Source organism: Brienomyrus brachyistius, chromosome 3 (genome assembly GCF_023856365.1).
Source record: "Brienomyrus brachyistius isolate T26 chromosome 3, BBRACH_0.4, whole genome shotgun sequence".
NCBI classification, from domain to species: Eukaryota; Metazoa; Chordata; class Actinopteri; order Osteoglossiformes; family Mormyridae; genus Brienomyrus; species Brienomyrus brachyistius.
In genome coordinates, this window is record NC_064535.1 from 3,799,245 (window position 1) to 3,820,046 (window position 20,802).

Genomic DNA, 20,802 nt, shown 5'->3' on the forward strand with positions numbered 1-20,802 from the left:
ACTTCTGTTGGTGCAGGTAGGGCGTGTTCGTGATTACCTGTGGTTCGAGATTCCTAATTCTATTCTATTCTAATACATATATACTGTATATGCAAGTGTTTATGTAATACACATGCAATTAATATGTAAACATTACATTCTTCTCAAACCTGACAAACTTGCAACTTTATTAATAATTATCTCCTTTAGCTAATTCCCAGTGCATTTCAATGGATGCTTGAACGATTGTATTCCGCAAGTATTGGGTTAATACCGATCTTGTGTGGTAAACCACTGATCAGTGCAACTAGAAAACAACAAATCAGACTGGGGAGGTGTTTTTAAAATCCTGTCTAATCTCAAATCTCTAGGTTCCATGTGCATTACATTAAACATACATCTGTATCAAAGAAGTTTGTGAACCCAGACAGAACACCACAGCCAGAACACCACAGCCAATACTGTATGATTTATAACCAGTTATTCAATGCATCAGAACACAGTATATAATCCACTTAATCCTTAGAGTGCTAGTTCCTCTACATTCCTCTGCCTCGCTATCTGGAGAGCAACTTTTCAATTCTTGCCCCTGTTCACATGGAACAGTGTTAAAGGACACAGTCAACCCTTTTGATTGGCTGAATGCACTGGTCAGTGGCCAATCGGTGAGCACTCTACTCTGGCCCACTAAAGTGATACAGGCCATGTTTAAAAGAAAAGCAATATAAAGCAAGGCGAATGACATACATGCAGTCGTCGTGGAAATGAACATATTGACCCTTTACGATAGAACTTAGACCTCATTATGGTTCACAAACCTTCATGCAAATTTCACCTTGAACTCTTTCTGGTCACATCGAGACTGTCGTTTTGATCGGCACAAAAGAACAGAAAAACATTTATTCTTAGCAGTTCTGAGAAAAAAGAAAGCGGTGGATTAATTTATTCAAACTGTCAGGAGATGAGGTTGGACGACTCAAGTGGATCAGAACATTCTGGAAGCATCTGCGGCGTACATTTGACACATTTACAGAACGGTACAGCTGGCGCAGTCACGTGTTGCTCGGAAGAAGAAAGACCTTCCAGGTTACTATAAAATGTTTAAAAAATATGAACAGCAAAGGAAAAACCAGGACTAACCAGAACGCGCCAAACGACGGCTGTATATTAAAACACATTCCTGCTTTGATGTTTTGAGTTTTACATGGTAGAACATGGTGTTCACAGGCCATACTGACCTCATTAAATAGTATCATCCTCCCTTTTCCATAAAGAATATAAACAGAGGCATAAGAAGGACATTCCTTGGGCCGTTGCGTTGTGAATGACTGTCACGGATGCCGGGTCGCGCTCCTTACAACAGTGTGATTTCTGTTCATAGACGTGAGGGGCCTCCAAGCACAGCAGCCAGGTAACTGAGCCAATCAAGATGCCAATCAATCTGCGTTCAAGTCACGATTACAAAGGTGGGGATGTCCTTTCTGGGAAGCACTGAATCCAGTTTGACCCCCACATGGTACCTTCAGGAATAAAGCCAGATCTAAAACCTTATACACCAACAATAATACATAAAAAAAATAAGTCACAAACAGTGATGAACTTGCGTTGTGACGGCTGGTTAGGTAACAGATGAAAGTGCATTGTGGGGTTGAAAGTTTTTAGATCATAAAGGTCTCCTTATACGCATGCGTGCACGTGCGCGCGCACACACACACACACACACACACACACACACACACACACACACACACACACACACGCACCTTGTTCCCAAAGGACAGACTGACAACGGAGAACGCAGAATGAAAACTGGACATTTCCCAAGCTGAGGCGAAACTAGACATCTACAAGACACACGGCATGCGGACGTGGCTCCGTTTTTAGATTCCAAGGTTCTGGAGCGTCCCGGACCGGGAGAGAAGAACGGGAGTGAGTGGGGGTGGATGGGGGAGGGAGGAGCCATCCATGTTTTAAGAGTATAATCATTTCTGTTATTACAATTGTTGCTGTTTATGTTACTGCCAGTTGGAGCCGCGGGTTTAACGGTCCTGGGACAGTGAGGAAGAGACCTGCATTTACACAGCAGGCGAGCTCATCTGCTCCAAAAAGCCCCCCCCGACCCCTGATTGGCCCACTGTCCCTCTGGCATCACACAGAAGACAGAGAGGTCCCCACACAGAGAAGTCTCCATATGTAGCTAGGTGCCTCTGTGCTCCCCCAAACTTTTAAGCCCCAGGGCCTTGATTGGCACGGGGAGGGGGAGGGAGCAGTGGGACGTCCAGATGGGCCGGCGGCAGCCCTCTTCCGGGAGCAGCGAGGCCCCTCAGAAGACTTGGATCATGGACTCCCGGGACTTGCCCACGCCGATCCACTTGACTGTGGGAGAGAGAGAGAGGGAGACACCTCAGTGAATGCCAAGCCCTCCCCATTCATGACCTCACGATGATGTCACAATGATGTCAACAGTAACCATGGCAACTGCTTCTCAGGGGTCATTCATCTCCACCAGGCTATGCTGAGCGTTGCAGAAGGGATGGGGAACATGACCATGTTCAGGAACTCAAGCAGGTTCTAGTCCCGGTTGCAAGAAAACCAACGACCCAAGGCCATACCGAGGTCACATGGGTAGAAGGTTTTAGCCTACAGAGGATGCTGTAATGGGGAGCATTCAGTGTGGGATGTTGGCCAGGGCACAGATAGACAAGATGAATAGTCGAGTGATCGAGCCACACCAAATGTAGGTATACAGGGCAATCCTCCATGGTGCGTACGCCATACTAAAGATAGGTAGATGGCTCTGAAATTATAATACAGGGAACTGCCATTCGTACAGACAGACAATCACATGAATAAGTAACATCACTGCTTTAATGGGAGACCGCCCTCACCAGGCACCTCCAGGTACGACTCGATGTAGGAGACGTATTTCTGGGCATTGTCGGGCAACTCTTCAAATGTCCTAGCGCCAGAGGTGTCACTGTTCCAGCCAGGGAGAGTCTCATACTGCACCTCCACCTTTTGTAAGACTTCTTGGTTAGCTGGAAGACAGAAGGTAGTGCTGGACATGGTTGGCATGGTAACGGGAGCATCTCTGTGCGTCCTACAAACCGAAAAGACTATGAAGGCAAACCCTGAACGGGAAGACAAAAGGAGCCCATCCCTCAGGCGCAAGGGGACTCGCACTGATTCCATTCTTTTTTTAACAAGTCCAATAAAGTTAATAATTAACCACCAATAAACCCTCAAAAGAATCCTTAGAAAGAGAGCCGGCGGGTTCCGTCGCGCAAAGCACACTGAACGGTCACCTGGGAAGTGAGGTATCGATTCGCCGTCCACCTTGTAAGCCACGCCGACTTTAATTTCAGAAAACACGTCCAAAATGTCCAGTTTGGTTAGGGCTAACCTGCAGGATGACAGTGAAGAAGACAGAGTGACCAGATTAAACCGATTCGCTGAGCCGATTCCTAACCACTGGCACAGGCCACAATGATTCCGACAGTGAAATATTCCCCAATATCAATGGGAATGTGAAAAATGTAGGTCACCGTCTGTATTAATAACAAGATGGTCAGATCTACAGAACAGGAGTTAAACAGAAATAAACGCGGGCAGTGAGAATACTTACTGACCTACAAGCATGATAATTTTGTTTGTTTACTGCGAAACAAAAAACTTGCAGATACTGTGCGATATGGAAAAAGTGGCTACGGGTCTGAATGTGTGAGGCCTTCGACTCGGTGTCACATGCCAAGTGTGCCCGACGCTGGCACCGCAGAGAAAGCGCGAACCGGACAGCGCTGCAGAGGCGACGGCGGCGGCGGCCGAGTGCCACTTACGCAGTGAAACCGTTGATCATGTGGGCGTATTTAATTAGCACCAGGTCCAGCCAACCGCACCTCCTCTTGCGACCCGTGGTCACGCCCACCTCCTTCCCCCGGGTCTGCAGGAGCTCACCGACGTCCTTCAAAGAAGGCAGAGCGGAACGTCGGGCCAGATCTCGAAAACCAGTCTGAGCCGCTGGGTACGCTGGCCTCCCATGTCAGGTCCCACTGGCTTCATTTCAGTCACCATTTAAGGTGCCTCATCTGGCATCTCAGGTGGAAACTATGTGTAACGTTCTATTTAAAAAGGAAACTTTAAACAGCTGGATTCCATATTACATAAGTGGGCACCATAAGTCAGCCAATCAGGCTACTCTGAAATGGAAAGAAGTCCAGTTCCTGGAACATCCATGTGGAACGTCGAATACGGGCTGGTCAAAATGAAATATTACATTCAGCCAATAGATGGTGCCGTTTAACAATAAACTGACAGCGGCTTCAAGAAGACAGGCGACCTGGAAACACATGTTGTGTCACACGAAAGAAAGGGAACGCTGCGTCCACGGCGACAGCAGCGGACTGGAGGTGGTTGCTAAGAGACGGGCTGCCCTTACGTTGTTCTGCTCGGAGGGGAATGCTCCGATCCCCACACGTGTGGTGTAAGCCTTGACTACACCGTACACCTCGCCCACATTCTGTGGGGGCATGCCCAGGCCCGTGCATACTCCGCCCACGGTGCAGTTGGAGGAAGTGACAAAGGGGTACGTCCCTGAAAGAAGGAGCCAAGTCAGTGTCCTGGGGGAGGGCGAGGGAGACAGCATCGCATGCGGTGATGTTATTTCAAACTCGGCTGTAAAAGCCATTTGTGAAATCGTAGGTTGTGCTGGATGGACCGTCCGGGCAGCCAACTGGAAGCCGGTCATATGAAGGTCAGCCACGCGGCTTGTGTGGGTGGGGTGTGGAGTGAGGTGTGCTGGTGGGGGGGGGGGGTGTTTTGTAATTCTAACCTGGGGGCAGGCACATGGCAGCACAAGTCCAGTCACAAGGTGTCCTGCGTTGTTTCTATACGACCGGTGTGGCATCTGACTGGCCTGTATTTCTCATGCCCCCCCCGCAACCCCCAGCCCCAAGGGCCCAGCCCTGCCCTAAGGGTCTCATTTCATCTGGTGAGTGAGTGTGGGGTGTTCATTAGCATAGCAGCCGGTGTGGACTGGCTAGTTCAACAGCCAATCAAATTCCATTTTGCTCATTGGGAGCCCGTAAACATTAGTGAATTGACACGGGTTGTTTTGCCCAGCTCAGCACGGATCGGAACAGAACTGAATGTCAGTACAAGGTGTGACAGAATGGGGGGGGGGGTGCGGGCTCACCAAAGTCAATATCCAGGAGGGCTGCATTGGCCCCCTCCACCAGAATCTTCTTCGGGGGCCCGTGAAGTGCTTGGTACATGAAGTACACGCCATCCCGCACCATAGGCTCGATCTTCTCCACGTACGCCTGCAGGCACATGCGTGTGCACACAGGATCATCACTTCGGGGGCACCCGTCCTCCCACGTGAGGCTCTGAGGTCGGCAGCCAACGACTCACCTTCAGCTTCTCAAGCTCGCCATCGACATCAACCTCCAGGGTGGGGTACATGGCCTTGTACTGCATCGCTAACACCTTAAACCTGCAAGGAGGAGGGTGAGCCCTTAAGAGAGTATCCAGCACGTATGAGCGTTGACATGTTTGATGATTATATGCCTGCCGAAAGCCTCAAAGTTCATCTCAACATTATTCTAGGTAATATGATTTTGTATATTTCAACAGCGGAAGATTCTACATTCTATACATTCGACAGAAGACCACAGAGCTACCTGTCAGAGAAGTCATGGAAGTCAGAGAGGAGGTCGCATATCCGGAGGCCGCTGCGGGCCGCCTTGGCTGAATAAACGGGCCCAATGCCCTTTTTCGTCGTTCCCAAGCTGGAAAGATACAATAAACAAACTGTGAAACGCCAAACGACCTGGACGCGTCGTTTCCTGTGATGGCCGAGCCGACATTGGTGAAGGTCAAGCTCAGGCACTCGTGTGTGAACAGGCAACGCAATTTGGGGTGGGTTCCTGCCTGGGGCCATCGGAACGAGAGCGGGCCCAACCCCCAAGGGTCCAGATTGTGAAACAAGCATGGCAGGTACCAGCATCCCTGCCTCGGCTTCCAACCAGGTCCGGCATCCAACAATCCGCTTGCTTAGTGTAAGGCCACATAGACAAGGGTGATACTGTGATTGGCTGTCGGCTCTCCCTGACTGATGAGGCAAGGAGGTGTGATCATTTAAGCACAGGGTGCCGTGTACTGTACACAAAACTTGTGCCGGCAGATCTGCGGCTTCCCCAGTCGGCCTGCGTGCACCAAGCCACATTCCCCAACAAAGAGTTCCTCGTTCTCATGCCCTTGGGGGAGACGCTCAACCAGAATCAAAGTGAAACCTATGAAAGTCCAAAGCATCTCATCGGTGATTCTCAATACCAAGAACGCAAAGATAGTATTTGTGGCAAGACCAGTCTTGCATACTTGCCTTCCAAGACTGAACCTGGGGCGCAATGAATTGTGGGACTGGTCTCGTTTGGTGGGGATGCAACCGACGTATCCTTGTTATTTGAGGAGGGGCAAGAACGACATCCAGGGATTTTTTGTGTCTTCTGAATTTGTTTTTGCGTATTGGAAATAGTCTTCGGCAACGGAAAATGGCGATAAGCGGGTAAATGAGAACAGCTAAGTACGCATATTGAGAAACACCCCATGTAATTAAAGGCTTGATGGACAGGGTGTGTAATATGGGGTCTGTGTTATGTGGAGCTTGAGTTTTCACCCGTGGAAAAAGTTCAGTCAGTAATAAACTTATCGTGCCAGAAGAGAGACAAACACCCCTCCCCCTTTCTCATGAGAATAGTGTCTTCCTGCAGCTTTCCAACAGACCATTAGTCGCCAGGACCCTGAGAGGCTCCTGCGGGTGGGGGGGGGGGGGTCTCACGATTCCTGACTGCGGCACCTCAAAGTGCGTTTGCTTCATGCGAGAGTCCCGGCGTGTTTCGCTGCGAATGTGCAGGCGGTTACGCGATACTCGGTAAGTGATACCGTGGGCGGCTTTCCTGGCTGTTCCAACCTCCCTTCTCACTGCTGCCCATGGACTTGACCTGCAGCAGAGATCTCATGGGCTCAACTAATTAAGCCTCCTTCAGCCATCGAGGTCGACTTCATCTGGTGTCCAAAAGACCCCTTCGGGCTGCAGTGAGAAGGGCTTCTGCGGCTTGGGGGGTGGGCTGCTATTGTTGCCTTGGAGAGGGGGGTGGAGAGGTGGAGGACTTACTTCTTTCCTGCCTGTTGCTGCCGTTGCTGTTCCTGGACTCCGTCTACCGCCTGGTGGAAATCGAAAACTGTTGGCAGAGGGAGACGAGCGATCTGTCACACCGGTGGCCCAGATAACCTCGTATCTCTGGCTGAAAACAAACAAAACGACCCCTCCCCCCCAGTCCCTGACATCAAACTAGTTTTTAGGTCACTCCCACAAAAACCACTGAAGGACGAGCTCAGCGCCAACAGGAAGCCCGAGAGGAAGACGGAGAGCGAGCCCTGTGGGACTTTCTCTGGGTTTTCCGGGACAGTCGCCTCACGTCACAGCACCCTAAAGTCACTTCCCTGCTGGCAGACCTGAACATAGGCTTTCGGTCACGGCACAGGACTGCCACCAACTGCACGCTGCAACTTCAACACTTCTTATGTTCTTTAGCGTGAGGAGGAACAGGGAGCGGCTTGCTGGGGGTCCCTACCGATGTGCGCCCTGTCCGAAATGATCAGCCGCTTCTCCCATCCCTCCAGACCTGCGAATCGACGGCAGATGGGGGAAAAAAATAAAATAAATTAGACAGTGGGTGAGCACCCCTGTGCGGCCCCACTCTCATTAAACACCAGATACCACAGTCGTCTCCGAGAGCGGACCCACCTTTTCCCTTTCGCTCGTTCTTCTCGGCCTCTTCGAAGAGGCCTGGCAGGTGGATCACCACTCCATTGCCTGTGAAAAATGCCCTTTTTAACCGAAGAACAAGACCAGGAGGTAATCGGGACACTGGACAAACACCACGATTAACCTGCAAGGACCTGCTGGATGTTGAAGCCTCCTAGAACATTAGAGGATGGAACAACCAGGCCACCATCTGTCTTGAAAACGGTACTTCTTCCGAGCACAGTCATCCTCGCTCTTTCGTTAAAGGCTCGAAAACTGTCTTATGGTAATATGCTAATGTTCAGGATGTGGGAATCCTGCAGCGGTTCTGTTTTACTACCCAGCCCAGAGCTTCTTATGATGATAAAGATTCATTCGAATGAAATAAAATATTAGACTGGCAAAGTTTGTGTAAATAACTTACAAATACACCTTTAATATGCAAGGCGGAAAAACATGGAACATACTTAGAACAAGCTAAACAAAATGCCTTAGCGGATCTCTGTCATTCCGACTAAGGCTGGTTTCCTGTCGCCAGGGACGATAAACACAGAAGACCATTAGCGAAATGAGATTGCTACGGATGAACCCTGCATGTAGCTTCCTGGTCCGCAGCCCTGGCAGCCAACTCCTGCCTTTGGCACGGCCTCGCGAAAAGCCGCCTGACATCTCACTAATGAGGACAACACCAGCTAAGAGCAGGTTTCACTCACATCCTCTTGACGATAGCTAATTTTCAGTTTTATCTGGGAGCGCGGATAGCAGCCATAGGAATAATGCTTTGACATTTAAGGTGGGTGGAGCTACTGGAAGCAGCCAATTAACAATAAGTTAAAGCCAAGATCAACCAATCAAAAATGGTCAAGGATGATCTGATCATAGGCATCAAAGTCTAATCAATTACCATTTTTTTCTACAGTAGACAAAACGTGTAGGTCTTTTTTTGGAGCAGTAGAGTAGGTCTTGCCGTCTTCAGAGGGGCGGCCACGAGCTTTGGCACTCACCTATGAACGCAGTGACGTTGGGGTTGATGATGCCACTAGGAAGGAGGTGGAAGTCATACTCCACGGAGTCCACAACCACAGTGTGTCCGGCATTGTTTCCGCCCTTTGGAGACATCAAGGGAAAAACTGTTGTGTTTTTTTTTTCTTAACCCGAGATGCTTATTAAGCAGGAAGCAGCCCAGACACAGGCTGCTGGAAAACAGCGTTTGGCACTTAGAGAAGAGGGCCACCCTCAGAAGGCACTAAAGCTATCAAAACCAATGTGGGTCCTGCATGGAAACAGGTTTTGCGCACATAATAATGCTGCCCTCTTATGTCCTTATTTTGCTCTTGAAGTGGAAGATGCAAAAGATCCAAACAATCCAAAAACAACCGGAAAACAGTTTCTGGTTACTAAGAGACTACAGGTCATGTTTGCACACATCTATGTCTTCCATCCGCAGGCAGTGTTGCCCTGGTAACCATCTACGCTATGATTAGTGTGAAGAGCCCTCTACATTATACCTGAGGTAGTCTGGAAGTAACCCCGAGGATCGCACTTAAAGCTCAAGTTTCCGGAGGTCAGCTCCAATGTCTTCCAGTGATTCACCACCATGGCACGTTTACCTAGTTTGTATGAAGATATCTGACCACTCCCGCATACCTTAGCTTCCAGTGAAACCTCCCATTGTTCATTTCGCACTGGCATGACGACGGCTGGGGTTGTCATAGCCCACAAACTATGGTCTAGGAGTTGAATTATAATTACCGGCAATGCTCCCCCCCCACAGGTAGGCTTAGCGCTGCACAATTGAGGAGGTGAGGTAACATTAATGATACTTCCTGTTCCAACAGTCTCGGCAAAAAGCCTTTAGAGTAATGCACCATTTTGATCGGGTTAAAAAGTTCCAAATATAATTCCTGGTCAGAACAATTTCTAAAAAGCTTGAGAATGACTGACATTCCAAACATTAACTAAATAAGATGTAATATAATGAATCAATATGCTAAAAAATACATGCTGTTCTTGCATATTTTACATTTTTATTTTGATAAGTCGCTTCCATACATGACACCTGCATACCTGTAGGCCAAGGAGGTCCTTGCTGAGCTACAGACTTTGCCCTGTTTGATGTTCTTTTCTGATAACCTGAATACCATGAGAGGCTGGAATCAGGCACCTCTAATGAGGATCCCCCTGCTGCCCGCTTGATGGAGGAGCTTTGACAGCAGGAGGACCTTGCCTGTAAGGCCGCCATGCCGCACTGCGACCCCTCCTCACACCCCCTCCAGTTGCCACGCTAGATCATGTTGTCAGGAGCTCCCATGACTGGCCATGCTGTAACCTGGGGAACAACCGCTCTCCCCGGACACCAAAGCCTTCTACACCTAGTCTGGCACCTTCTATTTCCAGACTGACAGAGGAATATGTGGGCGTCCTAAACCGGGCACCCAGGACACGGATTTCTCTGTTGGTTTGTCATACAATGCAGTCGAACTTTTCCATGAGGGACGTGAACCTACAAACGCTGGCACTAAGGGCCCAGAATGTTTCATATTATACAGTGTATCAATAAATGCCAAACAGGCTCAAATACACCATGACTGTCCTGGAGGTTTTAGAAGGACATCGCTCACATAACAGATGAGATTGGTGACGTCCGTATAGGGTCACTTGCGTTATAAATCAGTCACAGAGATACCGCAAGCCCCCACACGCACCCAGGCGGGGTTTGGGGCTATTTTTTGACTAGCTCCGTCCAAGGCGAGCGGACCAGAGTGCGTCTGCGAATGCCACTCCTTTCCCGTGGCATTTTACGATGCCGATGCAGGACGTCCGCAGCCCACGAGGTCACATCACGTGTGGTGCTCCAAAATATCACCGGGCCCCATGTAGCCGTGCGTTACCATTCTGGGAATCCATCAGGGTGCGAGTCACAAATTAGACAAGCTCTCTCGTAAAAGCCAGGCTCCACAACATTTCCTAAGGCTAGCAGGTGACTGTTGGCCGATTAGCCGAATACTCGTGCTGCTCCTGCCTAGGTGTATCCCACAGCTCGCCGTATCAGGTTATGAACTGGCTGTGAAACCAGTTGTACAACTTCTTCAGTCAGGGGAGAAGCCTTGAGAAGTCACTGGTACTGGAACAAAAATACATTTATTCATTTCTGCGTATTCCATTTCAAAGGCATTGAAGCAGCAGACACAACGGAGATGAACTGCCTTTGTATTACCATCTGAAACCTTTAATTGAATAAGAAGAGATGTTGAACAAAGCTAATGAAATGCACGAGAAGCCACAAATAAGGAAAAACAGGCTGTTGGAATTGAAACCATGTTGGGGTTGAAATTCAAAACGGCTCAAAAACAAATGCTTTCAACACCGGGCGAGAATCCTGCAGCCCGAATCACAGTGCAAAGCCAGCAGAAACTCCGAATGCCCTCTGAGTGTCTGAAACCTATCCAACTGCGTCTCAAGGGACCAGGTGTCCGTTCTGGGGAACACACAGCCAAATTCCCCTTGAATCCCCTACTAGGTTCCTCCAGGCAGCAATAAGCCTGACTGGGCCAACAAATCCCGACTAGCTGGGCTTGGATCCCAAAGAACGAAGGATCCTCAGAACAGCAGGATTAATTCCTGGCCTAACACCTTAACACCAAAGAAATATCTCCAAGAAAGTTCCAAGGAGTCCTCATTAAACTACAAGCAAAGGGTTCTTTCCTGTCTTCTTGCTTTGGCACAGATCTGACAATCACTTTGGGTCATGAAGCACTACTTCTACACCATCGGTCTCCAGTCCAGGTCCTGTTACACTAGTGTACAGGCAGGATCCAGAATTTAAGTAAGGAAGATAGTTTCAGGGGCTGGCCCCCCATCCTGGGTTGTTCCCTGCCTCGTGCCCATTGCTTCCGGGATAGGCTCCGGACCCCCCGCGACCCAGTAGGATAAGCGGTTTGGAAAATGGATGGATGGAAGATAGTTTCAGTTCTATATTGATGCTCTTAGCGGTTCAAAGAGGGGCAAAAAAACTGCACATAGATTGACCACAAGCAACTGCAAATCGCTAACAAAAAAATATCCATGTCTTACTTAGAATATACAGCAAGGTTTCTTTAGATACACAGCTGGCCAAGTATGACACACAAGGCAATACTGGGAATTACAAACTAGCTTCTCCAAGCTGTCTTCATAGCCACTATGTCATTTCCCCAGCTTTGGCATTTTCCCTGTCAACTACTCAAAGTCGTAATCTTGATCTTCAGAAGAAGACGGTAATGTAATACTGATTCGTTAAAGTTTTTGGGCCTATGCACACAGGCAGACTCAGGCTATCACCAACCACACTCCACCATAGCCCACTTGACAGAAGATCAGCAAACGCCGGAGGGAGCAGCGCCACAGGAACGCTGTTCATCAACAGTACCTGCCAGCCCGGTATTGATGTCACTTCTTGAGGCTCCAATGTCCGACATGAATCACCTAAGGAGAACCAGATTAGACAGGGCCAGGCCCCTCTTCTAGGGGGACTATGCAATCTTCGAGCACATGGCTCCAGTATGGCACAGACAAGACACATGGAAAAACAGAGACCACAACATTCCCCTTTCAATAGGAATGTGTAAGTTTCAGAGCGTCTGTACAGCTGTTTCTGTATTATTAATTTCGTCACTTGTAAAATCCAGAGATAAAAAAAAAACATTTACAGGTATCCAACAACCAGCTTATGAACTGACTGCATTATTTCATTAAGGCAACCACAGATAACCACCTGAAATGGCTCTACTGTCAACGGGGAGATGTGAATTGTCACGGTTATATTTGATACACTCAACGTGGTCTTAATGCATCAAAAAACGAAAAACTTTTTATTTACTAATGAGTCATACCAGGAAGAACGGTCTGCAGACTGCGGAGCGGGGCGGGGGGGGGGGGGGTGATTTTCTCATCTTTAGCTAGGCCTACAGAAGGTGCCAACTGAATGGGCAAGAAATTATCAGCGACCGGACTGAGGCAGCACGTGAGACGCATGTAACACGGCGGTCATCATTCACACATGTAGACCATCAGGAGGAGGAAGACCAGATCACTGAGGTGCCATCCCTCAGCTGGAACGAGAACGTGGAGATGAACCCCCTATGGGCATGCGGACACCACCCCCGGTGCTCGCTTTGACACAGCAGCACATGCAGTTTTGTGGGTTATTTTTAAATGCCGCAGAGACTTGGCAGCCCGCCTGCTGTGGGGTGGAGGAGTGGCGAGGGGCAGCATGTGCCGCCCTGGGGGCCTGACTGCTGGCAGACTCCTGCCCGCTGCCTAAAGCCAACTGTGTTTACCTGACGGCTGATGTGCAGTTGGCTGCATTGGCGCCGGGGCCGTTTGCACATGGGGTGCAAATTCTCGTTTATCTACCTGAGTGCAGTAAACACGGGCAAGAAAAAGAACTTTCCAGAATGCGATCGACTGCTGTGTGGAAAATCAGAGCCTGTCCCAATTGGCAAAAGACTGATTAAAATATTTCGTTTTAACACCTGCTTTTGCACGTGAAGCAGAGCCTCCAGCATTTAAACCTGAACAGGCTATGCTGATTCACCCTTCGACGTCCTCAGTTTGACTCGGAAACGACCCACATTACCCAACCGAGAACGGCCCTTTTTCTAAGATGCTTACTCACTTGCTGGAAGTCAGCTGATTAAGTGCCGCTTCGTCCCCCCGGAGATTTGGTTCCAGCCTAAGACCTCATCGTGCATGTTGAATGTTGAGTTCGGTGTTCTGCTCCCCGTCGCAAGTCACCATTCATAATACTCCCACCGGAAATGTGCCACCTACCTCCTCGATTGTTATAATTCTGCAAAGTCATTGTGCTGGGGGAGGTGGGTGTGACAGGACAGGGAAGACTAAGTGAGCCCAGATACACGGCTCAGTGAGTCATCCTCGGGCGAGGGCCAGTGTGCCGTCAGACATGCTGTGGAGAGATGTACTACAGCCGCGGCCTTGGGGTTTACCGTGAAAATGCTACTCCATATGACAGCCCAATCAAATGAATTGTACCGAGCCTCTTCAAACATTTTAACAGGTGACTAGTGAGACTCACAGCTTTTGCCTAAACCACATCCAGTGATAACCAGAGACAATGCAAACTACAAACAATTTAATTCACATAAAAACTTCATAGTAATGCTCTGATGAAAACTGCTCGATGGTTGAAACATCTACTGCTTCAGCAGCGATTGCATCCATTTAAATACAGTACAAGACTGTCCGCTGTATTGTCACCTTATTGCATGGAGATGTTGCTGGAGTCTCTGGGTCGCATAGCCCATAAGGTGTTCTCCAAAAGGTTCATGCCACGTGTGGAAGAACATGTCTCTGAAACAATATTTGTTTCTGCACCTGGATCCTGAAGAGGCATGTAAATAACCTTCCAAAAGATCCGCCCCACCTTCCTCTTCTCCTGCGAAAGGCAGCTCATAGGGTGAGGCTTGGGTTTCATTTATAAGGCCAAAAGTTAACAGAGTGACAGTGATGAAAGAGTACTTTATGTGGAGATGTTTTGCATATGCAAAAGCATGGTTGTTACACAAGAGTAGCAGCCTTCCAAACGTCATTGGTACAGGAGCCAGAACAGCTCGATCGTGCCCCATGTAATTCTGCAACTTTGTGGCACGAGATCAGACGCCTCTCATTAAACTCGGACAAATCAGGTGTAAATGGGAAACATGAACTCAACATAGCCGTGGAGGATGAGACCAAAGCCATTGCTCTGGAAAACTCAACTTGGCAAAGTGACAGGTAGAGGATTAGGGGATGGTCTCGTGAACAACAGTCTGGCACCACGAGGAGAATCTCATCGGATCATATTTAGTCCTACTGTCGTACTCAAAATATGCAAATATGAGTACTATGCCAGACCGCCTGGGATATGCTAAGGGCTACGGGGTAGTTTATCCCTTTCTGCACCAATTGAGTAAGTTTACACACAAAATCATGGCTATAAATGTACACCCAACCACACAAAGTTGAATCAAGACCATTACCTAAATTCACCTGCAAAGCCTGACATGCGTGTGCCTTTACAGGCAGAAGCGGAATGCCATTAATATTGATACCGCACACTGACACCCTATCCTGCCTCCTACCGATTTTCTCCTGCAGATTAGAATAATTGGAAATATATAATTCACACCCTTTAATATACAATAAGCTTTCATTTCGTAATATCCATCCAACTTCAAGCCACTCACCCAGGCCAAGGGTTGCAGTGGGGCCAACGGCCTACCCCAAGCAGCACAGGGTACGAGGATGCGGTGCATCCTGGATGGTCCATCACAGAGCTTATATATACACGTGGGAGGAAGGAGACTCCACCAGAGCCGAAACAACAAACCCCAGACTCACAGGCCTGAAGTGGGATTCAAGTCTACAATACAAGGGGGTGTGAGGCAACAGTGCTATTGGAACAAAGATAGAATAATAAAGAGAATATATCTGTAGTATCTACTAAATGTCGGTGCTCTAAAATAAGTAGTTACTAGGTAATGGACAAATGATATCATTTGACAGCTTGAAACACCTCATGAAAGACACTGGTAATAAGTCATTATAAGGCTCCTTATGTAGGGCACCAATCAATCGAATAGTGACCAGAAATGACTGATTTTTACCCTGATCGGTGCTGGCTGGCAGTTGGCCAATCAGTCTAAATATTGCAAATTTTATCAGCCAATCAAGTAGTTTACCAACTAACATCCCAACCAGTATTGGGCGTCATTTTATCGTACCCGGATGCAACCATATCCATAATCCAATCACGACACAGCAATACATTTACTTTTATTTTGCAGTCGATTTCGTCCAAAGCGATGTACAAGTCAGGCAAATACCACATTGCAAGCAGATGCGCTGCAAAGGAGTTAATCAGGCATAAGTGCTCTAAGCTGAGCTTCCTATGAATGTTCAGGTACAAGTGCAAGTCTCAACATTATTAACAGAACAAACCAGAAAGTGCCTGTCACGTGACGCCAGGATGTTCAGAGGTTGCAACAGGAAAAAGTGAAACAAAGCAGTTTCATCATGCGTAGCATCTCAGCGCTGCACTGCCCATGTTATTAAGTGGTGATCCTGTTGACAAGTGTGGTCACACAGCATGCACTCTATTTTCGCAGAAGACGGAAGGAGATTGTCAAGTTCGGAGAGCAATTTAAAATAATAGTAAGATGCACACTAATGAAGAAAAGGACTTGTCCAACATGTTTGTAAAATATGACGTACATGCATGCAGCTGTAAAAGTGAGGTAGCTGCCTGCGAATTCATACCTTATGAAAAAGATTGCTCTATAAATACATATTTTAAGTAACCTAAAGTTTATGCATGGACAATTCCAAATGTCTACAATTTTTTCACTTTTCCAAAATTGAGGAATCTGCCATTAGCACACGTCTGCGAGGATTGGTACTGGCCCATGAACGCTTTTGGTCACCAGTTAACAGGGTCGAAACACAAACTGCAACACCACTGCCAGAACAAATATGACGGAAGGGCCAAAAGTTCTCGGGGGGGGGGGGGGGGGGGAATACCTATATCTGTGTTGACTTGCACTGCACTGTGTCGACCAGCTACAATTTTTTATGCTTATGACATTGCTCTTCAAACAGAAGGTGAATGTGTATGAACAAAAAAAATCCAAAATTTAAATCTAAATTCTATTTTGCAAGATTTCTGTTTTTAGAGAAATTGACAAACACTGAAAGGATGCTTAATATCTGGAAAGACCCTCATTTTAAGTTGACTCTTCAACAAAATCAACCAAATATTGGAAATGATATTTAACTGGTGAGCCGTTAGTCATTGTTAAAATGAAATGAAAAAAGAAACGTTTTTTCACGTCTCCCCCTGCAGCCTCCCTGTGAGACGCCGCTAAATGAGTTGGTTGATTTTATCTGCGGATTCTGGAATGTTCTGCAACGTCACGACAGCAGCTCTCACGCTGTTTACAACCAGGAAGCTTGAAGGAGCCAAACAGCAGCAAACACCTCTTACTGACGCAAAACCAAAAAAATATTACATTTATTTTACATATTGTTTGTAAACTGAGTTTAGAAGTGTGCAGGTACCTAAAAGAAGATAAATGTTCATTTGCACACAAAACATCTGAAACTTTAAAAACGTAAACACTTTTGCTATAATGATTAAATTTTTATATGTACAGTATTTTACATGCCTTTACTATTCTAATACTATAAGCAGTGTTTCTCAAGAACATACATGCTGATTAGCTTTACTACACATATAGAGGAAAACCTCCATCTATATTATGGATCATAACTATAACCAAAACTATCGTGATATGGCCAGTATGTCACCCATTCCAACTCCCAACTCAATTTCCACCCACACTTCTGAACTGCCCCCCCCCCCCCCCCACCACATCCCTCACCTTCCCTCCCCTCAATATCGCATGATAGGTGAGGTAAAACACTTAAAACATGCCTATCTGGAGATTCTTTACAGTGCAGGACGAAGATGTTAAATTTGCAGTGTGTACAATATGTCAACAAAAACTTGTCTGTAAATACCCCAAAAATATTTAGAACCCATTTACTTCAACACCAGGAGAAAAAGATATCTAGCTGAGCTTTTTTCCCAGCAGAATATTTTAATTACAGAAGTGTTTGAAGTTCAGTCTGCTAACTAACATTAAATGAAGAAAAACCAGACCTGCTCATACCGATTCTGATTAAGACAGATAAACCGATGTCTGGGATGGACCAATGAAAATGCAGTTGGTGCATCGCTAGGAAACAGTAACCCAGCCCTTTGTAAAACACACAGCACCCACATGCATCATCTTCAGTCCTCCGCTGCCCTTAAACCTGCGATGAAATGGAGAGGCAGTCAGTGCCAAAAAAAACCACATTGTTGGCCCAGTGCCAGCAGATGGAGGCCAGAGTGACTACCATCCTTGGCCATCTGAGTTCCACACTTAAGTTTCGATTCCTTGCAACTGGCAACAGTGTCTAAGTAGTTAGAAGAAAAGAAAGCCCTTCACTACATCTCTCACCAGAATCTTACACAACACCATTCAGCTGTTAACCGTAGGGCTTGGAGGTGCCATTTTACAAGCTGTCATTACAAAAAAAAAAAATAAAAAAAAAAAATCACAATTGAATGTTCTACAGTGGAGGGGGAAAAAAATCTGTAATAGGATCTTATCTAATTCCTTGTGTACTTTTGGCTCAAGAAGTCGCTACTGGTGCGACACAGGCCCTGGACAAAACCCATGATGTCTTCAGTAGGCAGGAGCAAAATGACTCCCAAGTTCATGGGTAGTCAGTCAGGTAGGGAGGAAGGTGGATATACTTTATTAGTCCCCAGGGGGTGGAAATTACTTCAGAGCCGGTTGGGTGGAAAGAGGAACAGTTATGAAGTCCTCATACAAGGTTACCCACAGCAGGACAATATAGGACTAAAACTGGATAAACGTCTCCAAGCAGGAGCAGGGGGGAGAGAATCTACCCTTTTAATGCAATTTAAGAACATGTTTTTGTTACAAGATTTTAGAAATGGAAGTCATAAAACTGCATTAAAAACTTGAGATTAGCGATTCCCTCGTTACAGAAAAACGTGGCTTTAGATTGTATATCGGTTAGGAATGGGGTCTTATTTATAGAACACATAGCTTCACTAATATTATTAGTAATAAGGCAATTACCAGCACATATAAACACGACTTTGCACGTCCATCCTGCCTGGAAAGCACCCTTGGTGTAACATTTTTTATTTTGGTCGTGGGAATTTCAACTGGCCGCGTCATTCACGGCTCGAACAGCACTGAACGTCCCTGTTTTAACGCATCCAGCTATGATACAAGACCAAGGAGAATCCCAGAAAATGAGTTTCGCTGTGACAAATAAAAAGCACATATTCTCCCGTGTCAGAGTCACCACGCCGCAGCATTAAATAAAAAGCTCACGATCACACGTAGGGAGCAGCGAAAAGCACCGCGGCGGAGCTCAAGGTGACATTAAGAATTTACCGCCAGCTCGCCCTGCATTTCGCTGCTCCAAAGTGACATCTTGGATTTTACCCAGCCAGCTAGCTAAACTGTTAGCTAGCCGAGCAGCGGGACAAGCTAGCTCCCCACTGAAACACCTCCGGCACCCCACCCTGCTGCTTTCCAGTCGCGCGATTGTCCCGATTAATCGGATCTGCCTACTGCACGCCATGTCATTGGATCCAGGTCAGACCCGGTGACTTCCCCAGCCGGCTAGCCAGACACTTGTTCAGGACTGTCCTCCAGTACCAGTTTAATACCTTGCAAGGCTTCACGCATCGCCGCGGCGCGCTGCTTAGCTTACGCTGGGCTAGCCGGCGAGCGAGGTGCCGGTGTGCTGCTACCCTCCGCTTACCTGACATCGGCAAACGATATCGGCGTCCTGGGCCAGCAGGTCCACGACTTTCCCCTTGCCCTCGTCGCCCCACTGAGCCCCGAGCACCACAGTGACTTTGTTTCCGACGGCCCGGCCGGTAACACGTGGATCCCTGGCGGCGCCGCAGGACCCCCCATTCTGCGCCTCCGTCGGGCACATACTCCCGCTCCCCGACATGACTACCTCTGCCTCTTTCCCCCCCAGGAGTTCCGATCCGCTGCGGCTCCGTGCGTAGCTGGCCGGCTTTGCCAATCGGACACGCCCCTAAAGCGCAGGGCCGGGTAAAGATGTGGTCCTTTCCTCTGACGCCCCCCAGCGCGGAGACTCCGGCCGGGACTCTGCGTGCATGTCCGTTTCTGCCAGTTCCTGCGTGTGCACGCAAAATAGGTCAAAATTAGTTACTAACCGTGGCTGCACAAGCACTTTTTAAATTAAGACGTTTCTTAACATTGTTCGAGAACATTTGGTCAATAGTAAGATTACACATTTATATGTAACCGCGAGCTTCTGCAACACAAGTTTATAAGAAAACGGTTGGAGAGAAAAGTAATTGTGGCACACTCCGTATTTTGTGGCTACAGAGAAATAGGAGAGTTGTCATTCCAATTAACACTGTGCAACAAAATCTTGTTGCTGTCTAAAGACTAGCATATTACAAAACTATTTAAAACACAGCTGTTAAGCTTTTAGTTAACTTTTAGTGGGAGGCAAGGATCTATTTAAACGCTGCTGTGAGGAATCACCTGCCAGGTCTCGCGACACTATGCTAAATTTGATTGGATGATTGATTAATCGTCAATTAATATTAATCGTCTGACAGGATTTCAGAAAAGGCGGGAAGCGTTACCGTCGTTGGTGCTCCCAGGGTCTTCAGGTCTGTTAATTACCTTAAAATAGCAAATTAAACCTAATGTTTTCTCTTTAAGCAGTAAAACACCATGCAGATATCAGAAGTCTCTTGCGCTTTTTTTTTTTTTTTACTCATGAACCGCTTAGCTCTAAGATTTGCAGGTGATTTCGTTTCACATTTTTTTCCAATGTGTATTAATTCGCTAAGTAGTGTTTAGTTCAGCCGTGTAAAAGTGTCGACCAAGTCAGTAATGGCCAAATGTACTCAGAGTTCCAGTCTAGTGTGTAATTATGTAATTCTATTCCCCATATGTAATTAAATATTAACACGTATGAAATAAAAACTGTCTGACTGAAAAAGCAGTTAGTTATAGTTAGCGAGGTTGCTCCGTCCGTAGCAATAATGACATTAATTTAACTAGCTAAACTGACCACTAAAACTGGACTACCGCTGTTCAAGACCTGTGTAAAGCGCCATAAAATTATTGATCCGATATCTAATATCATAGACGCGTTGTAGAAATAACATTTGGATAGAACTAAATCGGAGACATTCGTAGACCCGTTATGCTTATTAGACTAATTGTCAGAAAGTCTTGGAAGTTTTATTGTTTTTGATACTCAATTTGAAAAGAGTACTACATGACAGGCTAATAAAAATTGATTTATAAGTACATGCTTGTGGTTCGAAAGAGATCTAAAGAGTTTTCGGAACTAAGAAAGACCAGACTTTCATAGGTGGAGAATATCCTGAGGAG

General features: G+C 47.1%; 1 protein-coding gene across 1 annotated transcript; it reads right to left on the reverse strand.

Annotated features, from left to right (window-relative positions):
- Nucleotides 1–433: 433 nt before the first annotated feature.
- adss2 (adenylosuccinate synthase 2) lies at nt 434–19,564 on the reverse strand. Its single transcript, XM_049008839.1, has 13 exons — nt 19,175–19,564; nt 8,788–8,890; nt 7,784–7,852; nt 7,611–7,661; nt 7,151–7,217; nt 5,658–5,765; nt 5,389–5,470; nt 5,171–5,297; nt 4,415–4,569; nt 3,816–3,940; nt 3,285–3,382; nt 2,868–3,017; nt 434–2,355 (listed from the first exon to the last, which is right to left on the reverse strand). The coding sequence occupies exons 1-13, from the start codon at nt 19,370–19,372 to the stop codon at nt 2,303–2,305; spliced, it is 1,386 nt and encodes a 461-aa protein (XP_048864796.1). The 5' UTR covers nt 19,373–19,564; the 3' UTR covers nt 434–2,302.
- Nucleotides 19,565–20,802: the final 1,238 nt, after the last annotated feature.

Excerpts from the sequence above, each read along its gene's own strand:
- adss2 (XM_049008839.1), bottom strand. The coding sequence starts at position 19,372 with ATGTCGGGGAGCGGGAGTATGTGCCCGACGGAGGCGCAGAATGGGGGG. Across the intron at positions 7,662-7,783 it reads GAACGAGCGAAAGGGAAAAG|GTCTGGAGGGATGGGAGAAG; the intron begins GTGGGTCCGCTC and ends GTCGATTCGCAG. Across the intron at positions 5,766-7,150 it reads CAGCAACAGGCAGGAAAGAA|CTTGGGAACGACGAAAAAGG; the intron begins GTAAGTCCTCCA and ends GTATCTTTCCAG.